Genomic DNA, 11606 nt, shown 5'->3' with positions numbered 1-11606 from the left:
TGCTTTTGTTTTACATATCTGCACAATCAAGAAACATCTGTGCACCATGTTGGCTCCAAATGCACCCATTGCGTCAGTGATGGCTGACTGGTGGGTGGATGGACGATGGAACTTAGGTGGGAGGCAGTATGAATGAGGGGGGGGGAGAATCAGTGAGAGAGGGGGGGAGAGAGATGCTAGGAGGGAGGGGGAGGTAGGGAGAGATGTTAGGAGGTAGGGAGAGATGCTAAGAGGGAGGGGGAGGTAGGGAGAGATGCTAGGAGGTAGGCAGGAAGGGATGGAAGTAGTGAGAATTAGGGAGGGAAAGGCAGGCTGGCAGGCACAGGCAGGCAGGCAGGCTAGCTTGCAGGCAGGCAGGCAGGCTAGCTTGCAGGCAGGCAGGCTAGCTTGCAGGCAGGGAGTGAGTGGTAGTCACGCGGTTGAACCGCGTGACCTTGAGAGATGGGATGTAGGGGGGCGGGTGGTTTGTTGGTGGTGGGGGTGAGACCGGCTCATTCCCGAAGATAAGCCTAACACACACTACCCGTTAGCATGATGGCAGGGGGGGAGGCAGGCTGGCTGGAAAGGAAGCAGGCTGGCAGGCAGGCAGGCAGGCTGGCAGGCAGGCTGGCTGGCAGGCTGGCAGGCTGGGAAGGAGGCAGGCTGGGAAGGAGGCAGGCTGGCAGGCTGGGAAGGAGGCAGGCTGGGAAGGAGGCAGGCTGGGAAGGAAGCAGGCTGGCAGGCAGGCTGGCTGGCAGGCTGGCAGGCTGGGAAGGAGGCAGGCTGGGAAGGAGGCAGGCTGGGAAGAAGGCAGGCTGGGAAGAAGGCAGGCTGGGAAGGAGGCAGGCTGGGAAGGAAGCAGGCTGGCAGGCTGGGAAGGAGGCAGGCTGGGAAGGAAGCAGGCTGGCAGGCTGGGAAGGAGGCAGGCTGGGAAGGAAGCAGGCTGGCAGGCTGGGAAGGAGGCAGGCAGGCAGGCTGGGAAGGAGGCAGGCTGGGAAGGAGGCAAGCTGGGAAGGAGGCAGGCTGGGAAGGAAGCAGGCTGGCAGGGTGGGAAGGAGGCAGGCAGGCAGGAAGCGATATATGGGTGTTGAAGTGAACTGTGAACCACGTGACCTTTGAGAGTGTGTGTGTGTGTGTGTGTGTGTGTATGGGTTTGGGGTGGGGGGTGGGGGAGGTGTGTCGGTGGTGGGGGGAGAGGGGGAGGTGTGTCGGTGGTGGGGGGAGAGGGGGAGGTGTGTCGGTGGTGGGGGGAGAGGGGGAGGTGTGTCGGTGGTGGGGGGAGAGGGGGAGGTGTGTTGGTGGTGGGGGAGGGACCGGCTGACTCCGTAAGCCTAACCACACTCCACAGACCTGTGACCCAGATTTGTTTCTTAAATGTACAGTACATCATCGTATATTTTAGGCAGGATGTGCCTGCAGGCTGGCAGGAAACATCCAGAGGATGTTTGCCAGACGTCTTAATAATCAGTTAGGAACAATTAAGGACTTTTATAAAGCGGATCAGGACTTCACTTATTGATGAGTACAAACAAAACACGGTCGCATTTACGCCATGAACCTGACGATTTTTTTCCCTAGAGTTTTTTCATAAATTTTTCGGAAAAATTTCTTTTTACATTTCTAGTTTATTTTTCCCCTCTATTTCTCGTATACGAACTTACATGTTAACCGACGGCTCTCGTCCCCAAGGGGTTCGGAAACCAAGTGGTGCTCTGTATATATATATATATATATATATATATATATATATATATATATATATATATATATATATATATATATATATATATATATATATGCAAACAAGCCTGAATGGTCCCCAGGACTATATGCAACTGAAAACTCACACCCCAGAAGTGACTCGAACCCATACTGCCAGGAGCAATGCAACTGGTATGTACAGGATACCTTAATCCACTTGACCATCACGACAGGACAAAAACTGATGGTAGCCGAGGTTATTTAGCCCATCAGCCTGCCGGCACTCTGATGGTAATCTTGGGCATAGCATTTTATCAAATCACCTCATTCTTTGGGGCACACGTGAGGAACACAAATGCAAACAAGCCTGAATGGTCCCCAGGACTATATGCAACTGAAAACTCACACCCCAGAAGTTGCGTTGCTCCTGGCAATATGGGTTCCAGTCACTTCTGGAGTGTAAGTTTTCAGTTATATATATATATATATATATATATATATATATATATATATATATATATATATATATATATATATATATATATATATATATATATGTCGTACCTATTAGCCAGAACGCACTTCTCAGCCTACTATGCAAGGCCCGATTTGCCTAATAAGCCAAGTTTTCCTGAATTAATATATTTTCTCTAATTTTTTTCTTATGAAATGATAAAGCTACCCATTTCATTATGTTTGAGGTCAATTTTTTTTTATTGGAGTTAAAATTAACGTAGATATATGACAGAACCTAACCAACCCTACCTAACCTAACCTATCTTTGTAGGTTAGGTTAGGTAGCCGAAAAAGTTAGGTTAGGTTAGGTTAGGTTAGGTTAGGTTAGGTAGTCGAAAAACAATTAATTCATGAAAACTTGGCTTAGTAGGCAAATCGGGCCTTGCATAGTAGGCTGAGAAGTGCGTTCTGGCTACTAGGTACGACATATATATATATACATATATATATATATATATATATATATATATATATATATATATATATATATATATATATATATATATATACAGTACAACCTTGATTCAACGTACTATATGGGACCAACCCTAGTTCGTTGGAGCGTTGGATTCGTTGCAAGAGGTGACCTTCAGGAGGCGTTTGTGTCAGTGTCTTTTTTTCTTGTACACAATAAAAATGCATTATCATATTACATACTCTACCTATATATTACTTCTCTACTAAAAAATACTGCATTTCATAAATTTACCTTATTGTTGAAGTTATGTCCATCTTGAAGTTTCGTGAAGTTGTGAATGCTCTACATTAAATACGTACTGCAGTGCATTATGCCGTTAGCACTGTGTTGATTAAAAGTAGTTCTGCTGTATGTTGAATACTACAATAGAGTTTATGAAAACTATTGTACACTAAAATTACTGCAACTTTAATTTTAACACTGTGTACACACTTAAATTTAACACTTGTTCTAACTGTTCACGCTGCACACGATGTTTTTAGATGTTTGCATCAGCTTTGCTGGTGCTCGCTGCTGCTGTGGGTTCAGCTGCTTCTGAGCTTATGCTGGCTGCTGTTGTACCAGTGCTGGGTACAACTGTGCATGTGCTGGGTATGGCTGTTGTACCAGTGCTGGGTACAACTGTGCTCGTGCTGGGTACGGCTGTTCTCGTGCTGGGTACGGCTGTTCTTGTGCTTGGTACGGCTGTTCTCTTGCTGGGTACGGCTGTTCTCGTGCTGGGTACGGCTGTTCTCGTGCTGGGTACGGCTGTTCTCGTGCTGGGTACAGCTGTTCTCGTGCTGGGTACGGCTGTTCTCGTGCTGGGTACGGCTGTTCTCGTGCTGGGTACGGCTGTTCTCGTGCTGGGTACGGCTGTTCTCGTGCTGGTTGATTTTCTGCTACTAGTTCTTGCAAAATATTGCTTCATTTTTGGCATTAATAAGGCACTATTAGTAAGCCCCTGAGACATTTTGTTTCATAACCAAAGAGCTGTAGTAAAAAAATGGTCAATTCCACGATTATTCTTCCACCGGCTGATAAATACTGTACGTCAATCGCAGACAAAGCTAAGGGCACTGGGTGCATACTGTACGAACGCAGACTAAGTCTATACGTACACCCTTCAGTAGGCTGGTGTTTAAGCCTGATCCAGTAACATAAATTTCCCTTAACAATTCGATTTACATCAAATTATATATTTTTGGGTTATATATTTAGTTTAGCAACATTATTACGATAATAAGAGCTATAAAAAATACTTATTTTGGAACTGATTTATTAATTTTATTATTTCGAAGCCATAGGTCACTGAACTGTGGCGACGAAATCGAACAAAACACTGCCTGGTGTTGTGTTCGATTTCCAGTAACACATATTTCTCTCAAATATTCAATTTACATCAAATTATATATTTTTGGGTTACATATTTAGTTTAGCAACATTATTACGATAATAAGAGCTATAAAAAATACTTACTTTGGAATTGATTTATTAATTTTATTATTTCGAAGCCGTAGATCGCTGAACTGTGGCAACGAAATCGAACACAACAAGCATGGTGTTGTATGGACAGGGATTAGACCTGTCCACTCGTGCTGTTGTTGTGCTGCCAATAACGTGAATAATTTCTCAAATAGGAGATATCTATCTTATTACAGTATATTTTGGGTTTTATTTAGTTTAGTTTAATTAGGATAATAAAGAGTTATTAAAACACCAGTTTTAGAAATGATTTATTAATCTGAAACGTTCAAAGCCATGGGTCACTGAACTATGACAACACAGACGAAAGTGAGTGAAACCTCACTGTAAAGTGAGATTCACTGTACAGTACAGGTATTCCCTTATCTGTCCACCCTCACTCGTCTTGTTTCATCACAGAAAATGTATATAAGAAGATTTCAACATATTAGCTACCTATTCACGCTTCAGCCTTTAAATTAATTTACAAAGATACGTGTGCCACAAATCGGTGAACGAAAATCATTGAAACTCAGTCGTTCACTTGTGTGGACGACTCTGGATGGTGTTTGGTTAATATGCGTCACTTCTTGTGGACCATTCTGGCTGGTGTTTGGTTCATATGATTCACTTGTTGTGTGGTCCACTTGTGTGATCCAACTTGTCTTATGAAGGAATTATTAATTGTAATCTGTGATAGAATGAAACAGTTTTCCACCACTCTGTGAACTCTGTCCCAACATCGTAAGCTTGTGGACCACTTGTGGTCCACTTGTGTGGTCCACTTGTGTGGTCCACTTGTGTGGTCCATTTGTGTGATCCAACTTGTCATATGAAGGAATTATTAATTGTAATCTGTGATGGTATGGTAAAGTTTTTCTACCACTGTGAACTCTGTCCCAACATCGTAAGCTTGTGGACCACTTGTGGACCACATGTGCGGTCCACTTGTGTGGTCCACTTGTGTGATCGAACTTGTCATATGAAGGAATTAATAAATGTAATCTGTGATAGAATGTGAAAGTTTTCCACCAGTCTGTGAACTCTGTCTCGACGTCGTAAGCAAATCCGAACATCCCCCGCTTAACCATTGTTCGTCGAACCGGGTGAGTAAATCCGGCCTGAAAAGTGTGCGAACTAGCCGGAGATTTGTTGAATCGGGGTACGTTGAATCGAGGTTGTACTGTATATATATATATATATATATATATATATATATATATATATATATATATATATATATATATATATATATATATATATATATATATGTCGTACCTAGTAGCCAGAACGCACTTTTTGGACTACTATGCAAGGCCCAATTTGCCTAATAAGCCACGTTTTCCTGAATTAATATATTTCCTCAAATTTTTTTCTTATGAAATGATAAAGCTACCCATTTCATTATGTATGAGGTAAATTTTTTTTATTGGAGTTAAAATTAACGTAGATATATGACCGAACCTAACCAACCCTACCTAACCTAACCTAACCAATCTTTATAGGTTAGGTTAGGTTAGGTAGCCGAAAAAGTTAGGTTAGGTTAGGTAGGTTAGGTAGTCGAAAAACAAATAATTCATGAAAACTTGGCTTATTAGGCAAATTGGGCCTTGCATAGTAGGCTGAGAAGTGCGTTCTGGCTACTAGGTACGACATATATATAAATATATATATATATATATATATATATATATATATATATATATATATATATATATATATATATATATATATATACAGTATATATATATATATATATATATATATATATATATATATATATATATATATATATATATATATATATATATATATATATATATATATATATATATATATACTGTATATATATTTTTATATATGTCGTACCTAGTAGCCAGAATGCACTTCTCAGCCTACTATGCAAGGCCCAATTTGCCTAATAAGCCAAGTTTTCATGAATTTATTGTTTTTCGACTACCTAACCTACCTAACCTAACCTAACCTAACTTTTTTGGCTACCTAACCTAACCTAACCTATAAAGATAGGTTAGGTTAGGTAGGGTTGGTTAGGTTCATTCATATATCTACGTTAAGTTTAACTCCAATAAAAAAAAATTGACCTCATACATAATGAAATGGGTAGCTTTATCATTTCATAAGAAAAAAATTAGAGAAAATTTATTAATTCAGGAAAACTTGGCTTATTAGGCAAATCGGGCCTTGCATAGTAGGCCAAGAAGTGTATTCTGGCTACTAGGTACGACATATATATATATATATATATATATATATATATATATATATATATATATATATATTTATATATATACACACACACACAGATGGTAAACTTGCCTAAACTCACAAGTCAAAGGTAATACACAGAACTCATTCTCCTGTGAAGGCTCAAACCTTGGAAAGTCAGGTGTTTGTGAACCTTGACATAACCAGTACGCTACCTCTAGACCACGGCAGATCTTTATAAGACGTTGAAAGTCAGAACAATTTCCCCAACAAATCCAACCTCCCGACGACACTATTCATGGCAAGAGATCTGAATTAATTTTCATCAGTCTTTCACATTATCAGAGAGAACACGAGCTTCATATATACATGGTAAACTTGCCTAAACTTACAAGTCAGAGAGTGAGCTCTTTGTGTTACCAGGACATGATTGAGATGAACAAGTGTTCATCTCAATCATGTCCTCTATCACCTCACCCCAAGCAAATATAAGCCTTGGCAGAGAATGGAAAATTAGAGGCTCACCATAACCCGTGCTACATGGACACTTCGTTCTGAGTAGCTAAATCTAAAACAACAACATATGGAAAATTTGTCTTTGAAAATTTAAGGAGTGCCTTGCAAAATGTTTCCTTAGGCGTCAGACCATAAATATAGTGTATAAATGAGCTTTGGAAAGTTAATTTTTCAATTTCCCTCGACAGTGAAGAAAAACATAAGAAATATTAAGATTCATATTAGAATCATTTATCATACACTTTCGGTCATATTCAACAACATATGTTTACAAAATAGACTGCTACCAAAATATACCACCGACGCAAGTCATCTCAGAGATATCATCTCAGAGATATGCCACAGTTATGCAAGTGAGATCTTTAATGTTCCCTGGGGTGCCACTTGAGTGTAAAGATATTAAGTGGTCCACACCCTTGTCATATAATTTGCTAACCACACTAACACAGGCTAACACAGGAAATACCATTTCATTCACTAGGGCCATCAGAAAAACTCGGTTATGAGTATATCTGGGAATTTCCATTACCTGCTGATTTAGAGCTGATTAAATGTAAAATGTCAGCAAAATTATTTAATGATGTGCGAATTTAGATTCAGCTCTGTAACAAATATTCAAGGTATGTGTAAATATTTAATTCAAATGATCTACTACAAGCAATTTTTGCCAAATATCTGCAATTTGCTAATAATATTGTAGGTGGTAAATGTGGGTGATTATGACCTTTCCACCACCGACCACTAAAGTGCTGGCGGTGTGCAAATTAAACGAATCAAACTATGAAACTAACTCTTTAAGATATCAAAGTATCCTGGCCGGGGAGGATTTACTGGGCGCAATTCCTTAACTGTAGCCTCTGTTTAACGCAACAGTAAAATGTGTACTTGGATGAAAAAACGATTCTTCACAGCAGGGAATCGTATTCCAGGGACCTACCCGAAACGCTACGCGTACTAGTGGCTGTACAAGAATGTAACAACTCTTGTATATATCTCAAAAAAAAAAAAAAAAACTCATTGCATGTGTAAGCTACTTAGAGGCTGTACTTGTGGTTGTTCTCGAACCCACTATTGATATAATATTGTAAAATAAATTAAAGTGCATAACTAGCTTGTCAAAACTGTAAATATGCTTAGCTAAATGAATTTTGGGGTTCAGTTCCTGGACAAATTATGCGGCTCTGTAATTTTTTCTATTAAAATTCCACAGGTGGCTATGAGGTGCATAATAAACTAAATGCCCCTGTCCACCTAGCAGTAAGTAGGTAATCAAGAGTTAAGTCAGCTTGTGGGAATATCAAATAAGTATTTGATCTACTAGTGGATCACCTGGGCGGGATCAGTAATTCCATCCTGGGGCGACCTATATATAAGCCTAACGTGTATGAATACACTCTGGCTACCTGTCCCCCGACACAATGAATTATTTAATGACAACACAAAGCACATACTCACTGTAAGTAAACTCCAACATCTGGTTGACCACTCCAGGCTCGTAGTCGGTTATACCCATATCCTTCAGAATAGCGGTCATCACTTGTGCCTCCTTGGGCACTGCCACTTTTGGCTCCTTAGCCATATTTGCGCGACTCTGAAAGACTATTTAAGAATAGGCATATAGACCAGGAGAGACGCACATCATTTCCCTGTTACAGCTTCCCTCTACTGGTGAGTGTAAACAACTGGAGGCGCCGGCGACGTTGTACACTTCTGTCTATTAACGTACCTCGCACAAAATAGGTTATCTTATTTACACCCTTCAGACAACTATTTGCCTTGCATCAATGCTCTCAACTCTTCAAGACATAACTGTAACATGCTCGTGTCCGAAGCTAGACACAAATACAACAAAATTAGTGGATTAATAAAAATCCATTATTAATCCATTAATAAAAAACATGACCTTGAGAAGAAGTATAGGTTAGGAATTGTCTCCAAAGAATTCTCAAAGAATTACTCATTATTGCTACCTAAGATAATTAGACGAGCCAAAACTAAATACTACGAAGATAAATTTACCCAAATAGAGAGCAACATTAAACAAACTTGGCGCACAATTTCACAAATATTGGGATCAAAGAAGACTTTAAATAACCAACCAACACTCCTGTCCAATAACGATGGTCAGCTTTCAGCCTCTGATTCTGCTATTGAGTTCAATAGGTTCTTCTCTTGCATTGGGTCATCCCTTGCAAATGATATTCCGTCTTCCAGTACTGACATTAAGGACTATCTTACAGGTAACTATCCACAGTCTCTGTACCTAAAGCCTATTAATTCCACTGACGTCAATGAGATAATCCTTTCCCTTAAAACCAAGTCTAGTGCCCTTGAGGAGATACCAACTTTAATTTACAAAAAAGCCTCCAGATCTTTAGCCCCTGCTATTGCTTTGCTCTTCAACAAGTCACTTGAACTCCAAACCTTTCCAGATATTCTAAAAAAAGCGAGAGTAACGCCTGTCCACAAATGTGGTGATCTCACAGATGTTAACAACTACAGACCTATATCAATCCTGCCAAACTTGTCAAAAATATTTGAAAAACTAATCTATAAGCAGCTTTACTCGTATCTAGCCAAACACAATATACTTAGCCCTTGCCAATATGGCTTCAGACCCAAAAAAGCACTAACGATGCACTTATTAGTATGCTTAACTCATATGCACTTATTAGTATGCTTAATTCATACAGCTCTTGATAAAAATGAGTTCCCTGTTGGGTTATTTGTGGACCTGCGTAAAGCTTTTGACACTGTCAACCACCAAAACCTTCTTCTTAAATTACATCATTATGGAGTCAGAGGACATTCCCTGCAATACCTCAAATCCTACCTTACTGACAGGCTCCAGTATGTTTCTGTGAATAATTCAATTTCTCCCACCCTACCCATCAACATTGGTGTTCCTCAGGGCAGCATACTTGGCCCTCTCCTCTTTCTCATCTACATTAATGACCTTCCAAATGCCTCCCAACACCTCAAACCAATTCTATTTGCTGACGACACAACCTTCATTTACTCCAGTCCTGACCCCCTTGCTCTAAATGCCACAGTAAATACTGAGCTAAATAAAGTCCATCTTTGGCTAACTGCCAACAAACTCATCCTTAACATTGACAAAACTTTCTATATTCTGTTTGGCAATAAATCCTCTAATCACATAAATCTCAAAATAAACTTTACCCAAATTTGTAACAAATTAGATGGCAAATTCCTTGGCATTCTCATTGACCACAAGCTGAATTTCCAGGGACACATTCTACATATATCAAAAAAAGTTTCAAAAACTGTGGACATTCTTTCTAAGATCAGATATTATGTACCCCGCCCTGCCCTGGTGACTCTCTATTACTCCCTTATCTATCCATATCTCAATTATGGTATTTGTGCTTGGGGCTCTACTACCAAAAATCATTTACGTCCTCTAATTACTCTACACAAAGCTGCTATTAGGACAATATCCAACTCTGGCCCCAGACATCACTCGGTACCCCTACTCAAATCTCTGAACATGTTAGACATTAAGTCACTGCACATTCTCTCATGTGTATTATACATATATAAAACGCTAAACTGTAATGCCAATCCTGACCTCAAAAGCTTCATAGAAGGTTGTAACAGAACCCATGAGCACCACACCAAAAATAAATACAGTTTTGATATTCCTAGAGTACGACTTAATCAAACTAGAAATGCTCTACAAATCAAGGGGCCCAGAATGTGGAATGACCTTCCCAACCATGTTAAAGACTGTACCTCTCTCAACCAGTTCAAGATAAAAACGAAGCTATACCTAATAAATTCCCTGTAACCTACCTAACCCCTCTATTGTCAACCAATGTCTGTTTTTTTTAAAGAGCGCTGTTTGTCGACAGAATTGTATTTGTGCTGCTTTTTCAGCTATGTTTTCATTTCTTGTTTTCATTTTACTCTTTATGCTCAATTAGTATTAAGCTTTAGTCATTTAAGTTTTTCATGCCCGAAACGCTTTGCGTAATAGTGGCTTTAGGCATTGTATGTACTAGCTCTATCTATAAGTCCACCAATCTTTGTAAAAATTTCTTGGATGTATGTACCTTACCTAAATAAACATTTATTTATTTATTTTATTTAGTAAAGATGGTAACAGAGTTCATTTCATGTGGTCTCAATCTCATGTTGGCCTCCGAATGCATGATACAGCTGATGAGTTAGCCAAAGAATCTGCCTTTAAAGGAGAGGTTGAGTGTAACCTTGGATTGTCAATGAGCAATCTGAGAGCAGCAGTACACCGAGAAAAAATTCAAATTCAAAATTCAAATGTTTATTCAGGCTTCTGTGGCTCAGCAACGCATGTGCGCTGCTGAGCCACAGAAGCCTTTCCTGGTCTCCCAGTCCTCCCCACCGTTCCCCTCTCCCCTGTCCCCTCGTCCTCCCAATCATTCCTCACTCTCCTGTCCCTTTGTCTTCCCAATCATACCCCATTTACCCGTCCCCTCGTCCTCCCCACCATTTCCTTCCTCCCCCATCCCTGTGTTCTCCCCACTATCCCCCTCTCCATCGTTCCCTCATCCTTATAACCAATCCCCACTCCACTGTCCCCTCGTACTCTCCTCCATCTCCCACTCCTCCGTTCCCCTCGGCCTCCCTATCATTCTCCTCTCCCCTGTTCCCTCGTCTTCTGCACCATCCCCACTCTCCTGTCTCTTTGTCCTTCCCATCATTCTCCATTCCCCTGTCCCCTCGTCCCCACCATCTCCATCTCCCCCGT

At 40.3% G+C, this 11606-nt stretch overlaps 1 protein-coding gene across 1 annotated transcript in view; it reads right to left on the bottom strand.

Annotated features, from left to right (window-relative positions):
* Taf9 (TBP-associated factor 9) overlaps positions 1 to 8544 on the bottom strand; it is an 81876-nt gene extending 73332 nt beyond the window's left edge. Inside the window, exon 1 of the mRNA XM_045732914.2 lies at positions 8312 to 8544. Coding sequence (XP_045588870.1) covers positions 8312 to 8435 — 124 coding nt within the window. The 5' untranslated portion in view covers positions 8436 to 8544. The remainder of the gene's footprint in view (positions 1 to 8311) is intronic.
* Positions 8545 to 11606: the final 3062 nt, after the last annotated feature.

Source organism: Procambarus clarkii, chromosome 4, assembly GCF_040958095.1.
Source record: "Procambarus clarkii isolate CNS0578487 chromosome 4, FALCON_Pclarkii_2.0, whole genome shotgun sequence".
Classification (NCBI taxonomy): domain Eukaryota; kingdom Metazoa; phylum Arthropoda; class Malacostraca; order Decapoda; family Cambaridae; genus Procambarus; species Procambarus clarkii.
This window is presented reverse-complemented; position numbering and strand designations above follow the sequence as displayed.